The 23,449-nt window shown below is 31.2% G+C and overlaps 1 protein-coding gene across 7 annotated transcripts in view; it reads left to right on the top strand.

Moving 5' to 3' along the window:
• LOC143222823 (protein retinal degeneration B-like) overlaps nt 1-23,449 on the top strand; it is a 118,582-nt gene that overhangs the window by 61,909 nt on the left and 33,224 nt on the right. For all 7 annotated transcript variants that reach the window (XM_076449932.1, XM_076449915.1, XM_076449926.1 and 4 more), the window contains 9 exons: nt 7,315-7,447; nt 11,860-12,063; nt 13,379-13,636; nt 15,494-15,934; nt 17,044-17,151; nt 17,636-17,734; nt 19,856-20,216; nt 20,780-20,984; nt 22,147-22,487. In XM_076449932.1, coding sequence (XP_076306047.1) covers nt 7,315-7,447; nt 11,860-12,063; nt 13,379-13,636; nt 15,494-15,934; nt 17,044-17,151; nt 17,636-17,734; nt 19,856-20,216; nt 20,780-20,984; nt 22,147-22,487 — 2,150 coding nt within the window. The remainder of the gene's footprint in view (nt 1-7,314; nt 7,448-11,859; nt 12,064-13,378; nt 13,637-15,493; nt 15,935-17,043; nt 17,152-17,635; nt 17,735-19,855; nt 20,217-20,779; nt 20,985-22,146; nt 22,488-23,449) is intronic.

The following is a 23,449-nucleotide window of genomic DNA, read 5'->3' as shown; positions in this document are numbered from 1 at the left end:
ATGATTTTTCTGTGGATTTCTGTTTTGAATTATGTATCAGTTCTAGTGATCTTGAGATTAAGAAATGTGTGTGTGTTTTTCTTATAGCAAAGTCACATTGGGATATTTGCTGAGTGCACGGAGAGGAATTGAACTCCTGATTTTAGCATTGTAAATTCATAGACTTCCCACTGTACTAGAGGGGGGGCAAATCAAGAAATGCTATTTAGTTAGGTTTTTCCTGTACACAGGTGTACTTTATGACATCATAAGGAATGTCGGACGTCGCACAGGAAGCTTCAGTGGTCATGCTTTGCTTATGGGAGATATTATAGCTACCTGACTGGTAAGGGGGTGGGCCAAAAGAATGGTGTCAAAATTACTGATTTTGGAAATTTATAAATTTCTTAAATATTTAAAAAGGATTAGCTACTGTTAAAACTCAATTCATGTCTATAATTGGATCAAAGTTCAAAGTAAAACACAAGGTAGGAATGATTATTACACCCACTTTGAGGTTGCACATGTCAAAAACCTCCAAGAGCTGTAATGTTATCCTGCCCATTCCTACCTTTTCTCCTTATTTTGTGGTGCTCTCATTCCTACTTTCTAACTGTTTTATTTAAAGATTTTGTTTTACTCTTATTATTATCTACTTTAGGCATGATATAAATTATCAAATGCATCTCAATGAATCATTGAAGAATTTTGGAAATATATGTTATGGTTCAGTTTCTAATGGGGTGAATTGTGAATTTCTAATTGATTTGCAATTACTATTTAACAATATAGTTTCAAAAGTATTGGATTGGAAATACTCCTAGTGGTTAGGACACTTGTCTTACAATCTGCAGGTTGAAGATTCAAATCCATTTCCTTCGATATGCTTGTCCTTTTAGTCATGAGGTCATTATAATTTGATGATCAATCCCACTTTTCATTGATAAGAGGGTAACATAAAAGTTGGGGGTGTTGGCTAGTCTATTATTGCTAAATTATGGATGGCTAGTACAGATAGCCCTCAAGTAGCTTTGGGTGAAATTTCAGACAAACTGAATTACCTTGCTAAATAGAAATATAATAAAAGCATTATCTTTACATTCTTTCATTTGTAATGTTGTTAAGTAGAAAATGTGGTCATGCATTTGTTTATGAAATTATTTTAAATTTAAATATTCTGTATCAGAAATGAATACAAAAATTGCAAAAAAACAAGCATGTTTTAATAACGTGATTACATCTTTCAGTTTCAATGCTAACAAGTTAAATAATAAATGTATCTGTATTTTTTCAAAGCAACAAAATAACATAACAGAATATACATAATGTTTTCATTTTAGATATTTGTAAGACATTTTACATTGAAGTAAAATACTTGTATTATAAAGGTTTACTTTCAGAATTGTATCTGTAAAAAATAAATTTAGCAAACTCTACATATTACACTCTGTACTATTAGTTTGAATGGTTATTACTTAGGTTAATACTAAAGATTATGGACATACAAAAAATATGTCTTGCATGTTAAGATATGCTAAGAATAGGAAAGTCATTAACAAAAGTTGATTAAATGATATTTCTTGATTTTTATACAAAGACGAAAGTAAAATATGAAAAAAAGAAAGAAAAACATCTGCTCTGTCACGATATCTCATCAAATATAAGAGAAAGTGTTGTATAAATAAGTATTAAACAGTTGTCATTTATATATATGTGGTATATATTCTGATACTGTGCAGAACAATCGTTAACGTGCAAGTCTATTTTGTTGGTCAAAGGAATAACTCTGAGATGTAATACATTTTTCAGTGTACCTTGGTTGGACAGTGGCAAGTTTAACGATTTATAACATTAAAATCTATGTTTTGATACCCTGTGGTGGACACAACAAATAACCCAATGTGGCTTTGCTATAAAACAAATATTGCTCAGTATTAAATATTTTGCTTTTCATAGCTCATACCTTGATGACCAATTTCGTGATATAGTGTGTGTGTGTGGGGGGGGGGGGTATAAGGTAAGTTTAATTTCATTTGTCATAGCCAAATGGTGTTTAGCAGTCCTCTATGATGGTCACAATGTGTACTTTGATACATGGTGTGATTTTTTTATACTATGTTAATAAACAAGGTAAAGAGTCATAGGATGTTTGAGTTCATTTATCAATCTATAAATATGCTGCAGAAGTACAGAACTGAGGCAAAAACAAGTAAAATTGTACATTTTTACAAATACTTCATTTATTAACTACCATGATTTCATAGTAGGGGTATCATCAAGTGTCAGTGCTTTTGTAGCGTTTTTGTTGAATATTGTTAGTTGATGATATTTTACTTATTTTGGTGTGATGAAACTCAAGTCAGAATTGATATTTTAAAAATGTAACATTATTGATAAAATAACAACCAATCAACCAGATCATATGAGGATATCAGTGGACTCATCACTTCAAAAAAACAAATGGGTTGCCTATTTGCCCATAACTTTGACCTAATTGTCCTTAACTTTGTTTAAAAGTATGCTAGATTAATAACCAAACCACACAGACAACATTGTTATTTAAGCCATTTTGTTGTATAATAACTATTAAATGAGATAAAGCCATGGTATTCCCATTTAACTGAACTTGTATTATTTGAAACTGAAATTCTCAGTGTATCACAAAATGTATTTTGTTACCTAATAAAAACTTATACTTTTCATATTGCAGTCCTGCTGGTAACATCTCTAACTAGTCATTGGATATAGCCTGAAAATTATATAACTAACTTTTATAATAAGAAAGACAGGTTCACAAAAATTCTTAGTTACATTCCCACTGGAGAATCAATACTTCCAATATGGTATTTATCTCTAGTCACAAGTTATTTCTGTTCAGGACTACTCTCTATATGTGAATTTTTGCTTTACACATGCCCACAAGCCTTGTACTTTTATCCCCTATTGGAATTACAAGATTCCAACATGTTTCTCATACAAATCATCATGTGTCACCTCCTTAACAATAGGAGTATAACATGTTTATGTGGCTGATGATTTTTATAATATTTTTCCATCACCAGAGTTTAATATTCCTTCTCATCTCAACCAGAGGAGTCTTTTAGGCCTAATTTGGTATTGAATTTGTGTCCCAGCCTTGTGCCATTTTATCCCTTTCCCCTAGTTTTTAGATAACTCATTCTTCTTTATTGCATGAGCAAGCGTCCCAACCCTTTTTGGTTTTTACATCTTTCTCTAATTCTCAGGCTCTTGCTGATCACTTTGCCTTTACAATTAAGTGAGGGGATCAACATGTTGCACCCTCAAAAGACTTCTGATCAGTTCACCCTTTACTACCATTGTGCTGACTATCCATTTTTAAATCAGTTGTTGTTAGGTTCCTTATCACCTACTTGGGGTCAGCTCCCCATTAAAATATCAGTCATATCCATGTCCAGTATTCTTGCTTACATTTTGCCCTTACCAACCTCATATGGTATTTTTCTTCCAAATATCTCCTATCTAAGACTCTCTACAGAAATCCTGAGGTGTTTTATGCAGACATCCTTGCCCTTTACTCGTCCACTTTATTCCACATATTGTATTTGGCATTATATACATGGTTTTTTGTTGTTTGGATCTTTATAAGTCATGATTTTGTATTGGTTCTTGTCTATTTATCATTTACTTTTCTTAGAAATTTACAAATGACCTTATTTCTGAGACGTTCCAATTTTGATATGGTCCTAGAAACTATTGTGCCTCAGGTGACATCAGTCCACCAACAATTCAGGCCATCCCTTTCAGACTATTCTTACATATTTGGTCGAGTAGCCCATGCTTTGTTCGGCATCTCCATTCTATGGGCTGTGATTTCATTATTACACGGATGACTGATTGGATTCTTCTGGCTTATTCCAAAAAGGAATCAGCCAATTATACTTAGCAACTCATTTCTGTAGTGACATGCATGGGCTGGCTAATTAAACTGGAGAAGTCCTTCATCAAACCCACTCAGTATTTTGTCCATTTGGAGGTTGTTTTAAACAAATGTATTATTTGAGCCTGACCTTTTTCTTTATGATTTTGTTCAATGACATTTATTGTTCAGCATGCCCTTTTGGCTACTGTTTCTGAGGTTCTATCATTTTTGAGGATGTGGTCTTTAATTACATTTCTGGTTTCTTTTTATCATACCTGTACGTGATTCCTTCACTGGGCATTCTACAAATGATGGAACCTTGCTTAGAATCCTCTTTCCTCCTTCAATGAGAGATGATCTGCTCTGGTGGTTGAACGAGGCCCATATATATATATATTGATGGGGGTCAGCTTCTTTCTTTGTATTCAGTCTAATATCTTTTAACAAACACATACCTTCAGGGATGGGGTCATAGTCAATCACCAGGAGGCTTTGGGCCATTAGTCTGTGAACAGAAGTATATAATGAGTGTTGCATAACGTCCTTCTCACCCAACATTGTCTGGTGATGGTTGATATGGACAATTATGTGAAGGTGGCACTTATCAATCAACAAAGGGACAGGCCAGAAATCTCTGTTTTTGGATGTTGAATCTATTATCTGGGCCCATGCATATCATACTTGCTTTACTATATTTCATGTTCCAGGTGATTTTAATATTGTCATGAATCATCTTTTGTGCCCTGAACAAATACATCCCATGAAATGGGCAATAGATCTCATTTTCAAGGATCTTTACCTTCAGTGGCGTTCTCCCCACTTAGATGCCTTTGTTATGGGCCTCAACACTAAGTTATCTCTTTTCTGGTTGCCTGTATCTCATTCACAGGTTCTGGTGCTCAATGCCTTCAGCCAGGATTGGTCACACAAGTATCTTTATATGTATCCACCCATCTGATTACTTCATTGAGTGATTTCTCTCGCCCACTACATTTTTTGTCAGCTCCTCCTGATTGCTCCTTATTGGACAGCTCAACCTTGATTTCCACAGTTACCATAGCTGCTCTTTTCCCTTCTGGTTCCTCTCCAATTTTGTCTGTCCCGTCTTTATCGACCTCAGCCACATGTCCTACATCCAAGTCCTTCATCTTGGTGCCTGGCTTTTGTCTGGTCCTTGGTGAGAAGATATGATTTCACATTTTGAGTCACTTCTTCATTAGCTGGTTTCATTCATCCATCTTCCCTGCATGTGTGCCAACACAAGCAGAAGGTATTTCATAGTTGGTCTACAACTAGGAGTTTTTCTATCGGCAGGCCTATTGTGCCTCATGTGGTAGAATTTCTCACCTGGCTCTTTGATTGTGGATCTTTTGTCTTCTCACTTTCCAGATATCAGGCTGCCTTATTCCATACTTTTCATTTTTCCCAATTCTGTAGAATTTTTCTAACCCTGTTCTTACCATTCTCATGCATTCCTTCTGGACATGTTGCCATCTGAAGTGTCCCACCCTTTCAAATTTGGATATTAATGTAGTCCTACATTCCTTTACTTTACCTCAGTTTGAGCACTTTCTTTATATTCCATGCTTTATCTTTCATGTAATACTGGTTTTCTTCTTTTAGCTTGTGGATATTGAAGGTTGGATTTCTTTGCCATTGATGTTTCACATATCCTTTATTACCCTACCTGGTGAATAGTGCCTGATCAGGTATTCTTTAAACCTAAATTTGCACTGTCTAGCCATGTTGAGTCATGCTTTATCTTCCATGGTTTTGCAGTCTCACAGAGACTTGTTCTACAAGATTACTTGAAGGTAAATAGCCTCAAGATATTTTACTTCATAAACAAGCTAATCCCATGTCATATTATCCATTGGCTGCACAGGTAAAGTAGAAGAGGATTGCTTTCCATCCTTGCCACACCTGGAGTGAATAACTCGGTAAGGTTTGCTTTTCAAAATAAGGTATCATGATCACCCATTGCACCATCTCCAGTGATTACATTCCACATGACTCTCCAATGCATTGTCACCTTCCTTTCTTTAAGTGTAGTATAGGAGTCCTTGCCACGTTTCCACTTTCAAGCTACTGAGGTGGTTGACCTATGAAGACACCCTGCTGAATGTATTCTGTACAATAACTATTTAGTTACAGAGTAGGGTGGTGGTGCTCTGTGGTTGTAAATGTTGTAATATTCTCCTATTTGTGATAACCAATACAACTAAGTGATACGTCCAATTGCAGCTCACGCCATTTTTGGAAGCCTTCATCTTTCTCTCACGTGGATGTTGCACCCCACACACAAGTTTTGGACTTAGAGTAAACTAATCATTATAAGTGTATCTCACACAGATTTAGGGTTATTTGTCTTCCTTCCTCAATTTCCTGAAATTTACATGGAATTGTTATGGTTCTGTCCTCTATCTCATGCCCTCTTATTACAGGGATATTATTGCTATTTGGATGGTCCCAGCTTGTTGCATGGTTGGGATAGTTGATTACCTGCCTTAGACAACCTTTTTAATACCAGATGTCAGATTCTTGGATCAATAGCTCAAAGCTAATTCTCACATTATAACTGGAAATTGGAGTGGTTTTAAATCCCTGGTTTGTGGGTTTGAGGTTAAAAAGGTACAGTCCTCATCATACCCTTATGTGGATATCGGTACTTTGCTAGGAGGTTTGGGATATAGTTGACTTACGGAGTATGGTCTGCCATACCCTAGCCACTCTACACCAAGTGACAAATTCTTGTTTACCCATTTTCTTATTGTGGAATTGAATTATAAAATCTTTTCCTAGTTAGGATCACTTTCTGGACATATTTTCTCCCACTCAGATGTGCTCCTCTAATTTCCTCCCTGATATCTTACACTTTCCATAAAAAGGCAAAGAGTATATCTGGGTCAGAAGTGATGCAGTTCCTCTCTTCTGATCTTTGTAACTGAATTTCTCATTTTTAGGGATGTCCTTTGGACACTTTCGAGGTGGTACTTCTGTCATTCCCTCACGCTTATCCCTCCTCCTTCTCAATATGTGAATCAAGCTAATCTTAAGAGAAGAGGTAAACACCATATCAGAAGTTACAATTTTTTTTTCTACTGGAAATGTATCAAAAGTATATTTAATTAGCTATAGTCATTATGAAAAGATGTTTATTTTTGCTCTAAGTACATAGTTTGCTGTGATTAAAAGTTAATATTAATCAAATTACAACAATCCAAGGACCATACTTCACAAACATCTTTTCTTTAATAAATGTGTTTAAAAAAATTATTGCAGTGTATTGTTTCCCTAGTGTATTTTGATGATTTCTATCTATCTGGAATATAGATCCAGTGAGTTAAAAAGTAAAACATTGTTTGTTATATGTATAATTTACTGGAACTTGGTCATATGTATCAGAAACGAATTTTACTTATTTAATTGTACAGAAAAAAAGTAGGGAGGAAACACGAGGAGCTGGGAGTGGTGTAGAGTTTCTGGTAAATAAGCCATATGTGGATGGTCCTGGTGGAAGTGGACAATATACTCACAAAATTTATCACATTGGCAACCATTTACCAGGTGAGCTTTATTTTTAGTCCACTTTTTGATAAAGTTAAAGAAATAAAAGGGGAGCATTTCATATTCATCCCCCACAAAATCATCTTTACAATATTAAGCAAGTTTAAAATCAATGATTTATCAGTGGGATATTTTCAGGTGTAATAATTTACTTACAAGTATCAGATAGTTATGCCTGCTAATAGTAGCACATTCAATCAGAAAGTAAAGATAGTATTCTGTGTTTGATATCTTGACTGGATTTTTAAATTGCATAAGAAATAAATGGATTGGATAGTTTTTGTGGACTGTGAAAATAATCTTCATTTAGACAAAAAAAAGTGTGTGGACAAGTTGACTATCATCTCTACTGAATTAGTGAATAACTCATTAGCTTTCCATCTCTCAAGATAAATTACTTTCAAACTAGTCACAATGAAACCTTGGGTAGAACTTAACATTTGAAGAAAATCTGCATTCAACAGTTAACAGTATCTTCTGTTGAACTTTGTTTTCTTACAGCAATGGTTGGCTGTAACAATGAGACAATGTCAACTCAGCCAGTAAATAATTTCAACCCAAATGTTGTATACTACTACAGTATCTGTTTGGACAGAATAGGCATTATCTACTATAGAGAACAAAACATCTAGAAAAGAGACAATCTCAATAACTTTCATGGCTATATGGTTATGCTAAAACTTAAAAATTAAATAAATGATTACTTTTAAAAATCCCTGAATAACTATAGCAAGTGAAAAACAGATAATATGCATGGATATCACATCAGTATAAAACTCATATACAAGCTTTGTTTGATGAGTTTGTGATATAGTGAGTCTCCTTCATTTTGGTTTATTTTTTATTTTTCTCTAATTCAAAATATATTGCACAGACCACAAGTAACATTCTAGCTGAACTTCCAAGACCAGATCATTGCCTAGTAGTTAGCATGTTGGACTGGGGCTCTGAGGGTCTGGGTCTCAATTTGTATTATAAACAAATACACTTTACCTGTGATAGTGTTAAAAATTGACAATCAGTCCTGCTATTTGAAAATATATGTTATAATTAATTTAGCTTTCAATATGCAACAAATCAGAAACATCAATAAGGTAATTCCTAATACTTACCATAAATGGAAGTAATTATAATAAATTTGAACAGAGATTTATTGGTGTCACTGTTTTTTTTAAACAGTTCCTTTAAATTGTTAAGTCTTGCATTGGGTCACAGGTACATTTATGGATTTACAATGTTAAAATTCAAGATTTAATTACTCCCATGTATACAGTACAGATAACTCATTGTGAAGCTTTGTGTTGAAACAAACAACCAAGTCATCAATTAAGACAACCCCCTCAATGCAAAGAAATTAAAAACAAACGTTTTTATTACCACATACAATCTGTAGAATAATATCGGAAAAGAAATTTAAAACATATAACCTGTATAATAATATGAGAAAAAATTTTAAAGAAGCATTATTGGATTGTTGAAAGTACAGTTCCTTAGAGAATTTAGTTGATTTTTTGTTTTATTTAAAATGCATGAATACTTTTGTTTGTCCTGTCTTTCCCTTTTAAACTGTAAGTTCTTACATTAATAAATTTAAGCTCAATAATTTCTACTTTGAGTGATTGGAAGTCTCTCCTTTATTAAAAAAAAAAAGACTTTAAAGGTATGTGTCAAAGTAAATATTAAAATAATGAAATGCTAACAAATATGAAAATTTTTATGCAGTGTTTCAGAAATTTGTTGCATGTTATGTTGTAGATAGCAAGACTTGGATGCAGGCAGATGTATCCATAAAAACACAATAACAATTTGTAAAATAATTCCTGCAATGAATTTAGGCAACAACCTTTTTATGCTAGTCTTATTAAAACTGATTCCCTGAATATATTATGTAAATTATTAACATTTATATGAATCTCAGGTGGATTTAAATTATGAAAAAACTCCTCTCAAAAGATTCAACAGTCACTGGAGCAATGCCCAGAAAGTATTGCAGACATTAGAATGTATTGGTGCTAAATTATTAAAGCATCAAGTGTCTTTGGGAGAATTATAGCTAGACTTAAAGTGAATCCTAAACTAGTTCCACCAACATTTGATGTAGCTCCATTAGGGCTGGATAAGTACTACAGATAAATCCATATACTCTACACTCTGAATTACTTTAACCCATTCACTGCAATTGGGATATATATACTTCCCAGCATGTTCCAGCTGCAGTGATGGGATTAATGTCACATGGAAATCTAAAAGCTGATGTATAACCACAGAGCAACCCAGACCTAACCTTCAAAATAGCCCATCTGCTACATGATGCTGCAAGATAGTATATTTTCCTTGAAGCAAACCAAAAACCTTATTGTAGAAGGTTCAAATAATGACAATCATAAAGAACATAAATTCCATTTGGTCTATTTGCCATGACCAAGATTACACACCCTTGTGTTAATTTTACATATTTGCATTATTTTCATATCTAATGACTTGGCAATCACTGAACATAATTTCATTTTTCATAAGGTTTTCAAGAATTATTCTAACAGAGAAGAGCTTGTGATCTCATCTCCTCAATATCGATGAAGGATATGGATGTAATTTATGTTCATTTCTTAGACATTCACCCATCTTAAAGTACCATTGACTGCTCTTGGTAATTTAATTTAAGTGATTAAGTTCACCATTATGGAATAGTACTTCCTATGTTTAATATTTAGAGAAATGCATTGGTGATTTCATTTTAAAGCATCTTTACAGCTCATTTCTTACTTCATGACTCGCATAATCACTACTTCATTTTTATTAATCTACAAACATGTTAATTTATTATAGAATCAAATTATGCCACTTCAGCAAAGTGGTTTAATCAGTAATTTCATGAAAAGATTGATTTCTATCTGTTAATGCATAACAATGATAGGTATTCTAATTATTGTATTAAATATACCTATTAAATGATGCTATTCAGTTTTGATTAAAGTTTAAATTTGAGCTGTATTATCTACTGTAAAATTAAGTTTAAATTGGAGCTATAATTCTTTCCATTGCATAAGAAATTTCATATGTAAACTGATTTTTTAAATGAGATTCTAGAATTTTTGATACTTTGCCAGAAGTATAAATGGTTATTAGTCATTAGTATTTTCTTGTCACCAAACAGTTAAAAAAAGAAATGAAATATTGCATCTAGTTTACTCAGACCATGGATGCAGCACCTTCTTCTTTTTTTTATTTTTATTTTCAAAACATAGTTATCCTCCAGTCATCTTCCAGGCTGACTTTCCTTAAATAGCAAAATAACTTTTAAAACCCCATGATTTACAATCACAACTCTTTTATGATCATCTTTATTTTGTGTCCATGAACTAATATCTAAAGTTCCAAGTTCTTATATTTTGTAATACTACGTTTACAAACAATTTGTCAGTTTAGGATTAGTTAGAATAATATGCTTCTTTATACAAGTACTTGCATGTTGTTATTATTTTTTGTTGATTATTTGTTGAAAGTGAAGAAAATTATTTTCTGTTACTTTGATGTTTTTTGTTCTCTATTGGTCATCATTTTCTTTTAATTTATTGTCAGTTGTTGTTTCTACCCCTGTGCTTTTTATTATAGTATGGGCTTTCTCTGATTTCTTTCCTCTCTGTTCTTTGGCAATTCAATAAATCAAATTTATGATTAATTTTTATTGTACTGAACTGATACAATAAAGTAAAATTTATAACATAAATAACTTGAATTAAATATACTGTATGTCTTAGGTGAAACCAAATAACTCATAATCTTTGACATTGGTTGAAATGCTCATTAGGTCCTGATGGCTTGAGGCCATTCAAGCTTTAGTCCACCCTTAAGTAACAGGAAGACAAGGTACTGATAGTTGCCTTGTGTATAACTTATTTCAGTCTCTGTCAATGCAAAGGCTATGTTGTCTTGTATTGTTGCTCTTCTGTCCTTGCTTTTTTATACTATTTCCCAACCAAAAGTCACTTTAAGAATTTACACAGCTATTTATTATTTCTTTTGAAGATAATAAACAAGTAATAATTAAATTTGAATAATTCAATTCATCTTTGAATATTAAATATAGTTTACTATTTATTTGTAGCTCATTTGAAGTTATAATTAACACTTGGAATAAAGTTACAAATTAGGGTTTTATTCCTTTTGAAACTACAAATTTCAAAACTAAGTTATTTACTGATTATATTAATAACTGATACTCAGGCATATTAAGATTGAAGTGCTAGAACTACTTTCTTATATTAACATTCAACCTGAAAATATGGGCAAGGTGAATTTCATTGTGAAAGAAGTAAGTTTTACTATGTCTGTTAAATGAACAGGGTGGTTTCAAAAGTCTGTTTACACTCTATATCATTATAGATTTTTGATTATTGAATTGATCCTTTTAGGGTGGCTAAAAGCATTACTTCCAAAATCTGCCTTGACTGTTGAGGAAGAAGCTTGGAATGCCTATCCATACACCAAAACTCGTTACACTTGTCCATTTATCGAGAAGTTCTACCTTGAGATTGAAACTAAATACTTCAATGATGCAGGACATCAGGAAAATGTTTTTAATCTTTCTTCTGCAGAAGCACGTAGCAGAATTATTGGTAAGCCTAATCTGTTTTTCAGAATGGTAAATGCAGCAGATCATGTGACATTAAAAATCATATCCTATAGTTTTACATTTTTTGGTAAATTGTACAGTAGCCAATGATTAAGATAGTAACTTACATCTGTTTTTAGCTTATTATTATGAATATTCACCATTAATCAACATGAATGGAAAATCCTAGCAAGATTTTTTTAGGGTAGGGCAATATTTGGAATAAGTAATACAGATGACTATCTAGCAGCATCTATGATTGTAAAATGAACTGTGTCTTGAAAAATATATTTAGTTAAAGTGCAATATAAAACTATATAAAATTTGAGATAAGCATGAATGAGATTGTCGAAATATTAGTTTTACAAATAGACTAGCATTAACCTTACCTTATTAAAGATGAATCAGATAGTCTTTATATAACTATTTATGAAATATAGTACTATACAAATCTAAATATTCAATAAACCACTTATTATATTAGGAATCTTTCAGTGCTATTAACTAAGATATTCTTAATGTGCAGAAATTATGTGTATTGTGATTTCATCATTACACAATGATTAAAAATAATTTACATAGTAGTAGTTTGAATATTTGATTTTTTGTATTTAAGAAATTAAAGCTGAATAAATTAACAAATTATTGCAATTCTTTGCCTTTTTTTATAGTGTTTCAATGGATAATTTCATTTCATTAACTTATCACTATAATGTTCAATATAAATGTCTGTTCATGATTACTCTCTGTGCTATTTAGCATTCTTTTAACTTATACCAGTTGCATTAATAATGCAAATTTCATAATATAACAGACCAATTTCTCTCTCCACATGTTTTTCAGTATTTGATAACAGACCTTCAGTATATTGAGATACATCTCAATCTAGTCAAATATGATAATACCTATAAAGAATAATTTTGTTTTTGGAATACAGTAACTTAATTTAAATTTGTAGTAATTCCAAATTAGTGGCATCACAGACATGATGTATATTAATTTAAACCAAGACCTGTCTTTAAAACTTTTAAATATGGTTTGCTTAATTAAATAAAATGTATAGTTTATAGCAAATTCATAAGCATAACCCATGCAATTTAATTTTTATTTATGTTAAACTAATAAATATGTTCGACAATTAGCTTGTGCTTCCAATTATTTCATGCAACTGTGTTAATACATGAAATTCAACATTTTTTTTGGACATTAGTCATAGGGAATAAACCATTTGTTTTTATTTTTTAAATGCAAGAATTATAGACTTAGCATCTATTCTCAATAACTATTTATCATTTGATAACTTCATGTTTATTTTTCAGATTACATTGATGTTGTAAAGGATCAACTTCATGGATCTGACTATAAACGAGAAGAAGATCCCAAGTACTATGTATCCACATGTACAGGACGAGGCCCTCTCTCAGAAAATTGGGTCAATGAATACTGGGAAGCCTGTAATGGTAAAGAAACTCCCCTTTCAGATGGGAAGGCCATCATGTGTGCATATAAATTATGTCGGGTTGAGTTCAGATACTGGGGAATGCAGAGCAAGATTGAAAAGTTTATTCATGATGTAGGCAAGTAGTTGCATGTTTCTTTAAATATTTGACTGTATAAATAGTTAAACTTTTCCATTAGCTGTATTGTAATTTAAAATTTTTACATACCTTGAACAAGACAATAGTTTTGACAGAAATGATTTTAAAAGTCCATTTTTTATATTTCTAGATATTGATCCACTATTACTATATATATACTGAGACTGTACTGTGTTTTTGGTGTATTGAAATATTTATGTTGACATAATTCTGCTTAATATAGAATCAAGTCAGTTTTAAAAAATTACTAGCCCAGCATGGCCAGATGGTTAAGGCACTCGACTCATAATCTGAAGGTCATGGGTTCGATCCCTGTCACACCAAACATGCTCGCCCTTTCAGCTGTGGGGACATTATAATTATTTATTGGTAAAACAAGAAGCCCAAAAGTTGATGGTGGGTGATGATGACTAGCTGCTTTCCTTCTGGTCTTGTACTGCTAAATTAGGAATGGCTCATGTGGATGACCCTCATGTAGCTTTGTGCGAATATTCAAAACAAACAAACAAAAAATAAGGTAACATGAATCACCTATGATGCATTTGTATAACATTTGCCAAGCACCTGTAGTAAAATGGAAGAATCTGTGTTTGAAACCTAGATTATTTTACTTGTACATATATGGTGAGTGATACTGCATCTACATTGCTTTCCAAAAGGGTTACATACTATGGAATGGAAACTGGGTTGGAGCAGCATCCTCTGTCTTGAAGTAAAAAGGTTTTGAGTAATTGCTAGTTTTATTAAGATGTTTTAATGCAATAGTAACAACTAAGTACACAGCTTCCACCTTATAAAAGGTTTATAGTTTTGTTAAGTGGCTTTCAGCTCTACCTCTATAAGAAGTGTTTTGATACTACTAGTTACTGATGTAAACTAGCAAATTTACATCTAATCTTGAAATGTATAAATGTAAAACCAGATGTTATGAAATGAATGAGAACTAGTTTTTGGTGTATGTTATATTACTATTTATTTTGCTTAGAAGCTCATCGCAAAATATTATGCAGAGTTTTATTTTTGTTAAAAGCTTATAATTTTAATCGAACTAAAATTGTTATTTTAAGCCTGCATGTGATTGTTAGGTATTGCATGAATATTTCCATAGTAGAATATTTGTTTAACCTTTGAAATTTATTGTTGCTTGTTTCTTCTTGTGATTTTAAGCAAGAAATAAAATAGATGAAACTTTTCAAAAAAGGTCTGCATCATACTGAAAACTTTTCAAGCACTTAATACTTTTGTATTAATTAATGTTTAATATATTGGGACAGAATATATTGTTCTGTTATGACCTAATCTGCAGCTTGTGAGAGTGAAATCCAGCACCAAACATGCTCTATCAGCCATGGTTTGCTGTAATGTGACAAACAGTTCAACTGTTTGTTTATAAAAGAGTAGCCCAAGAGTTGGTGATAGGTACTGCTGATTAATTGCCTACCCTCTGATAGGTGGTTGGAAATTAGAAACAGTAGCAAGTAGCTTTAATAGTTTTTTTCATAACCAAACAAACAGAAATTGCTAAAATGAAGTATTGAATGATCTTATGAAGAATATTAAAAACTTTGAAGCTGAGAATAATTTTGTTTAAAATGTTCTTGAGGTAAAAAAATTTTAAAAATGAATATTATATTTTACAGGTATAAGGTTTTGTACATCATTATCTTTTATTTTAGTAATAGTTGAACTTCTTAAAATCCTTTATATATTATGGTTACAAACTATTAAGCATACCTTAATAGTGCAAAAATGTTTTAGTATTTTTAATATATTTTTATTTGGATTTTCTCTGTTATTTGTTTGGTTGTGTTTGAAAGCATGCTTCTTGTATTGTAGCTCTAAGAAAAACAATGGTAAGGGCACACAAGCAGGCATGGGTGTGGCAAGATGAGTGGGTAAATCTGACAATGGAAGATATTCGTCAAATGGAGAAAGAAACACAAGAACTCCTTGCCAAGGCCATGTCTTCGGCTTCAGGTGAATCTGGTGGAGAAGATAGTGAGGACACACCAAAGCCAGATAATGCTCTACATACCAGTCCTTCTAGTCTTTCTGGACAAGAAGTAGATTTAAATGTTATTGACAAGGACAAGGACATTGGTGTGAACCAGGACTTGATAACTTGTCCTGCAAGAACCAGGAGCCCTTCTCCCCACAAAAGGCCTTCTTTCCTGTCTTCTCAGGAAGTATCCACTTCAAGAGAAACATACATAACAGAAAATAGTAGAAAAAAAGCTTGGTCTAGAAGTAGCTCAAAGTCAGCCCTTCATTCACCAGGTTGGTTGAAAGTGTATGACAGTAAAACTTCATTTCAACTAATGCTGTAATCAGAATTGTTATTGACTGTCAGATGCAGTAATTAGTGTGTTTTTATTTGATTTTTTGGTATTTGTTCAGTAGAATCATCTCTTTATCTGGTAAAATATTAAATTGAAAATTACCTTTCCTTTAAATTTAAATGGTTTCTGTTGGCTGGATGCTTCTTTGTAGTCTGTTTTGGAAGTAGGGATGACACCAGGCTACCTTCACTGTGCACTGGCCAATGTGCTGCAATGGGATTCCACTAATATGTAAATCATTAAAATTTTAAATTTGGTGTTGTGGAAAATTATCATTAATTTTCTTTACTTCTTTTTAAAATTGGTTATGATAGCCTTCCTGCTAGTATTTCTTCTCATATTGCTTGCTATTTTCCTAATGAATAGAAATAGTTCCTGCTGAATAGTTCAGGCAGTCAAGTAAAAAAAAGAGAGATTCAACAGTTTAGTCTTCAAATCTTTATGGAGCTAATTAGCATAAAAATATGCTGTATTATTTGTAGTGAGTAATTCACCTGACTTTATTGTAACCCCATCAGTTTAAAAACATAAATGGTAAGTAACTTTAAAAAAATCTTAACCAGTAAGTACTTGAAGATTAGTATTTAGTTTTTAAGTATAAAAAGATTAAAGCATTTTGTGATTCTGTTTTAATTTTTGTATTTGATAGAACTCGTTTAAAAACGTGACCAAAATTTGCTTTAGATTAAGCTTTCTTTAACTCCTGCATGATGTTCTTTATACAGATTAAAGAGTAAAACAAATATTCAGATATGTGTGTGTATGGTATATTATATGAAGTAGTTTCTAACATAACATTTTTTTCCTTTTAACCTTTTACTCATTTTAGTGATTCAGCATTTCAGACTATTTTGTCATATTTGATAAAATATTTGAATTTCTTTTATCTGTTACATATTTTATTGGATTGGAACTATAGTTTTTATAACAGCCAGCTTATTCTATCTAAGACTCAAATCCTTTGAATCACAAAAGCTTTTATAAGTAAGAAACAAGTATGAATAATTTATGGTATGTGTACTTAAATTCTTCTTTATATTCTTACAGATGGCAGCTCAGTAAAGAACTTTGACATTCAGATGGCAAACTGGAGGATGGAGAGTATTGTAAGAGATTTCGACTCTAGCTCTGAGGATGAATTCTTTGATGCTGAGGGTATGAAGCTAATAGGAATTTCTTGCTTATGCAGCATTTTTTATTTTATTATAAATTTTTTATTGTAAGATCTTTTATAAATGTTTAGAATTAGAACTTAAACAATATTTTGAAAACAAAAACGTGGTGATTATATTATTACTGCAAGATACAGTTGTTTAGGAAAGGAAGATTTATTTAAGATGTAACTTGTAAAATAATACATAATGAGTAAGTGAGCATAAAATAAGAGTTTCATAATTACTTAAATTAATAATTAATTTATATTTTTTAATTTGTATGTGGAAATTTGACTTTGTTCTTCAGAAACAGAATATTAAAAGTAAGTTTACAAAATGCTATTCACTGAGTAATATGTTATCTTGTAATAAAACATTGAGACCTCTTATGTCTTTAAAGATTGGAATCGGGTGTTATGTTATTACAACTATATATTTTAATTATCTTGCATTTTTAATCTCTTACTTGTTTTCCTCATGATTAGATGAAGCTCAAGTTGTTAGTCTGGCAAAGTGGAGCTCATTGGAGATGCTCTCAAGTGAAGAAGGAAAAGATTCAGAGGAGACAGTGAATATCTGTGATGGTAGGCACAACTTTCACCATAAAAGAAAGAGAAGACATAAAAAAAATACACTACAGCAATTGTTATTATCACAATAATGGTTAAAAAGTAGAAGAACTGAGGTGTCTTCAGTTGACAAAATCTCTCATTACTGTGGGTTTTCAGATCTCACCTGGTTATCCTAACTGTTGCCATTTTAAGAGTAACCTAAAATGTCCAATGTTTCATTTTAAAAAATTTGATCCATGCATACTACAACCATATTCAAAATTAAGTACAATTTGCACAGCTAAGTTTATCAATAATAAACCCAAAACAAAATATAATTGCCTGCTGTTTAGACTAGGAGTGACACAGGACTTTTTGATTACAAGATTTTTAGCATTAGGAATGTAAACCTATTATCAATGTATCATCACTCAGTTTCGTAACATTTAAGAAAGAAGGGGAAAAAAATTTAAGCAGCTGTCATCATGTCTTCATGTAAACTAAAGTGTACAATAGTAGAAGTTAATCACATATATTAGTTGTTTAGTGTCATAAATGTAATTTATGCCAAAATGAGTCTTGTAATATTAATTAATTTATGAACAAAATTAATTGAAAAAAGTTCATTAACATTGTAAAAGAAAAGACTTAGCTAGCCAGTTATTATCATTAGCATTCTAACTTCATAAATATGAAATTAATAAAAAACAAAATAAAACTATTGATGTATGAGTGAACTGATGGGTTTTTAAAAGTTTTTTTTATATTTTTGGTAAGGGCTTCTATAAAGGTAGGAATACTACAAAATAATGAAAATTATTATTATTGGAAATGTTACAAACCTTTTCATTTTCTAAGTGTAGTTATTGGATAAAACTAATTGCTATAATAAGTATTAAATTTTAAAAAAATGTTTAATACTTTTAAATCAATAAATTTTTGAGTAGCTGGGGTAACTGTGTCTATTGAAAATTGATCTTATTACTCAGTAAATTTTTATTACAACTAGGCTTTTAAATTTATTTTCTTTTTAAATGCATAAAGTAAATATTTTGGCACTTTAGAAATTACAAATGAAATTATAGAAAAATAATATGCAATTATAATAATAGTTTTCACCATAATCTTACAAACATTCGGCAAAATACAAATATAAATTACTAAAATGATAGGTTAACTAGAATTTCTAACATGAAAATAGTTTAGGTATTTTTCAGAATGACTTTATTTGTTAATTTATTTTTTATATTTTTTTCTTAATTTTTGTACAGAAAATTGACTTGTTTCTTCAAAAATAGAATATAAATAAATTAATTTATGAAATGTTATTCACTGAGTAATAAAACTTTACTGCAAATATAAGTTAATTTAAGTAAAAAGTTTCTAATACTGATGTATTTCATTTTTAGTAGGAAGTTTGATTTACATATTTGCAAATTATCAAGTATATTTTCTGTTTAAAGTAGAATGTATTAATTTTGTTAACAAATTTATCAGTTGATTTAACTCTTTTAAGCCCATAATTTTTTTGTATATTTTTCCAAAATTATTTTTATTATTTCCTAATAATTATCACCATAGTTTATAAATTTCAATTTTCTTAATTTTATGGTTAATAACAACATTTATATTAGTTTTCAGCTGATGAGACATAAATGTTATTGGAAACTGTCACTGTCCAATTGGTAAATTGAGATTTTGGGCCAGATTCTAGCAGCATCCACTCAGGTTTAAGTAGCTAAAGGTCCTTTTTTTGTGTGCAAATTTATTTCTATTTCTTTCAGCTCTGGTACATCATTGAAATATTTTTGTTGTTTGTGTAGTAAATTCTAAAACAGTATTACTGAAGTAACATATAACATGTATTAGTAATATTTTGTTTCCATAAAGCAGTAGTTAACTGTCTTTTCACCAGTTTGTTGAATTAGGCTTAAAATTGTTTTTGAATATTGTTACCAATATTTTGAAGACTTAAGGTTGTGGTTTTAAGTACTTATTCATAATAATAAATTGTTTTTAAGCTAAAGTATTTATGAGGACATTCATTTTTTCACCTCCATTACGACCATTTCTTCTAATTCCCATTTTCATATTTTTCTTTCTCTTTAATTCACACCTTTGTACATAAAACACAACCTAACCTTGCTCTAGCAGACAGTATTTTTTCGTCTACCTTCATTAAAAAAGTACAAAATGGACAAATTGGACAAATCCACCCATTGGGCCTGTCAGAAGTAGCTTCAAGTGGAAGTCTGGATACCTGTGTGCCCTCAAGTCCCTTTACTTCGCCCGTCCATCAAGTTTGTCCCACTACTGCACTGATACTGGTATTTCATTCTGGCAGTGTTCTAGACAGTGGTACTGATTTGAGCTCTAAAAAATCTGACATTAGCACCTTTCGCAGCACTTTTGAAAGCCTAATACGTCAACATTATCCCACCTTAATAAACCACATAGTAATTCGCCTGGTGTCTTGTCCTGCAGTATGTTCAGAAGCCTTAGCAGTTTTGTCCAGGTAAGTGCATAGCTCAGCATTGTTACACTAAGTATATAAACATCTTTAACTGTGGTTTTTTTTGTATATTTGTCATTGTTGAATGGATTCATTTTTTTTAAATACTTTGCTCTTTTACAGATTTATTACCTAAGAAATTGGTGGAAGAATGTAAATCTAATAGTTTTTCCATTAGTTTGTATAGAATTAGATCATCAAAATATGAAGTATGGTTTTTGTTAGTCTGCTTCAACAATATTATTTAATAATATAAAAAAATATGTAGCTGTTGTACTTGCTAATAGATATAGTTTTGTATGGAAAAGTTATATAATGGAAATCTAATAGCTTTTCCATTGGTTTGTTTAGAATTAGATCATCAACACATGAGGTATGATTTTTCTTAGTCAGCTTTAACAATATTATTTAATAATGTAAAAACATCTGTATTTGTTATACTTGCTGATAGATATGGTTTTGTGTGGGAAAGGTTGTATATTGTGTTTTCCATTAATTGATTCATTTTTTAGCCATTGTATATATTCTCTATGTTATTCAATACAACTTTATCAATCTTATATTAGCCTAAGCCCATATAGCTTCCAGTCTTCTCCATCTGCCATTGATGGTATTTCACACACTTATGATGCAATTCCTCTTGGCTCTTTGCCACTTTTTGCCACCTCATCTCCTGATTATCAAGAGAATGTTTCACGAGCAATTGCTACAGCCAACCAAACATACCATGAATTTCTTAAGTCTGAAGAAGGCAGTGGGTTTTCTGGTCAAGTAAGTTTTGAACATATAGTTTAAACAATAGTCAGGAAAAATGGATGTTTTATAGTATAGTTACATTTTTATGTACAGTCAAGGATGTCTATAATTTTTTTTATACTTTTATCTTTGGCTAAACACTAAGCTGCATAACTTAAGTATTATTTGCTGGTTTAAATTGCTTACACCTGAAAAGATATAACAGAGACTGATATAAGAATCTTTTTTTTGCTGTACATCATCAATTGTGATGTTGGTTATTTTTACTCAAGATTCTAGAAGTATTTAAATTGTAGGTTACACTTTGAGGTTGTATTTGAGGTCATTTGTCAAAAGGATGGCTTGTTAGAGCTTAGTTAGTGGATTGTCTTACTTCCGTTATGTTTTATTTTTTTAATTTGCTTTTTGGCATCTACTTTTTCCATATTAATCACATTGAAATCTGTTTTTTGTAACATTTTTCTCATCATTGTTGCTCAGTTTCATGGTATATATTACACTTTCACACATTAAATTAATATGTGCAATTATAGCATAATTCCATTGGTCATAAGTATCTTATGATTAATTGTTTACTTACCTACATATGTTCACACAATGTGCTAGGATTCTACTATGCAAGTTATAAATTCATTTCACATGTTGTGTGCTTTTTGCTCTTTGTGGTTTTTGCAGTTAGCAGAATAAATTAAGTTTCATAAACATATCTAATATTTAACATATTAGTGTATGTTCTTTTATGTTTTGTGAAGCATTGCAAAGTAAGCTGTAAGCCTAATAATGTGTATCATATATATATAATATCACAATAGAAAAAATACTGTATTATATAAACAGATACAGTTAGGTAAGACACATCTTATTATAAATTTTACCTCCTTTATATGTATTGTGATTTACTTGTGTGTACTATTTATCTGTATAAATATATATTGTTTTAAATAAAGTACATAAGTACAGAACAGTTCAAACTTGTAATTCTGTCTTTAATTGCAGCAAATGTTTTTTATTGTTTATTTTTTGTATCCTACAAATAAATAAATTTTATACTTTTTTACATTAGAGTATGAACAAGATTAGACTTTTAAAAGGTTTTGCAAATTCAGTTTTTGAAAATAGCTTATTTAATTTTTATTTTATAAAGATGTATGTTGTTTTTTTTCTGTGCTTTCTTTAGGTATTTATCATTGGAGATAGTATAGGTGCAGTGTTAGCCTATGATGCTTTGTGCCGAACATCACAGTTAAATAGCCGCTATGGAAGTGAAAGTAGTATTGTGGAAGCAGAACCCACTCATCCCAAAAGTATGGAAGTCCGTTATAGACCTCAGAGCCCCAGCTGTGTTAGTAATAGGCCTAATCCTTCAATTTCTATTGGTGATGGTAGTGGTAATGAAGATGAGGAGGATGTTAATGAGGTGACAAGGAGCAGGGAACCAGCTACTGCAGTGAGCAGAGCTTACAGGAAATCTTATTCTCACCCTCAAGATGCTGATTCTACTTTCTATGATGCTGTCTCGTAAGTTGACCCATGCTTGTCAATAGTTACTTGTTTGGGTTTTGCTCATAAAATTGCAGTAGCAAAGCAAAAGTATGAAAGGCCTGAAAGTAAGCTTTTTTTGTCCCTTGGCCTCTTTTTCTTTCATTGTTAAACAAGTTCAGAAAAAAAAATTTTAACACTGGAAAAATGTTGAAAAATAATTAGATATGTACTTCTGTGTGCAAATAGTGTTAATAGGTGCCTCACTCTATTTAATCAATGTTAATTACGTGGCAGTCAAATTGTGACATTTAACTCTTTTATAAATCTGTATGTTGGAAAAAGTAATAATTATGTAATAATCCTTCTACTGAGAGGCAAGTGTTACAGCTAGCAGCTGATGTAATATATAAGGATTAAAGCATAAAGAAATTCCTACATCATTATCATGGTTAATTTATTGTTGTTCCTTGCCTTGAAGTTTATTATTATTTTAAATTGATTGATGTTTGTTGTATTCCAATATAGGTCTATTTTGATTCCTTTAACTGTGTAATAGAAAGTCAAGTATTAAGATTTTGAATTATTTGTATTTAATCATTTTATATTCTACCTTTTAAAACCTTTCTATCACTTTTTTCATTATAACAAAATATGATTGCAAAGCATGAAATTTAAATGAAATATAATAATAATGTCAAGTCTTTGAAGTTGTTCAAAACATATAGTTCATCATCAGTGATGTCGAGAAACCCACTTGTTGAGAAATTTATATGCAAAAATGGCTCGTTTGGGTTGAGAAAATATTTTACATAGAAGAGCGAACAATACATTTCGACACACAGTTACACAACCCCTTTCAAACATGTGGTCAGCTTCCGGTCAGTTCCCTCTTTCTTTGTGAACCTGACGATGACCAAAGAAGGACGAAACATTGTTCGCTCTTCTATGTAAAATATTTTCTCAACCCAAACGAGCCGTTTTTGCATATAAATATAGTT

Source organism: Tachypleus tridentatus, chromosome 1 (genome assembly GCF_004210375.1).
Source record: "Tachypleus tridentatus isolate NWPU-2018 chromosome 1, ASM421037v1, whole genome shotgun sequence".
Classification (NCBI taxonomy): Eukaryota; Metazoa; Arthropoda; class Merostomata; order Xiphosura; family Limulidae; genus Tachypleus; species Tachypleus tridentatus.
The sequence above is the reverse complement of the archived record's forward strand: the minus strand, read 5'-3'. Positions and strand labels throughout refer to the sequence as shown.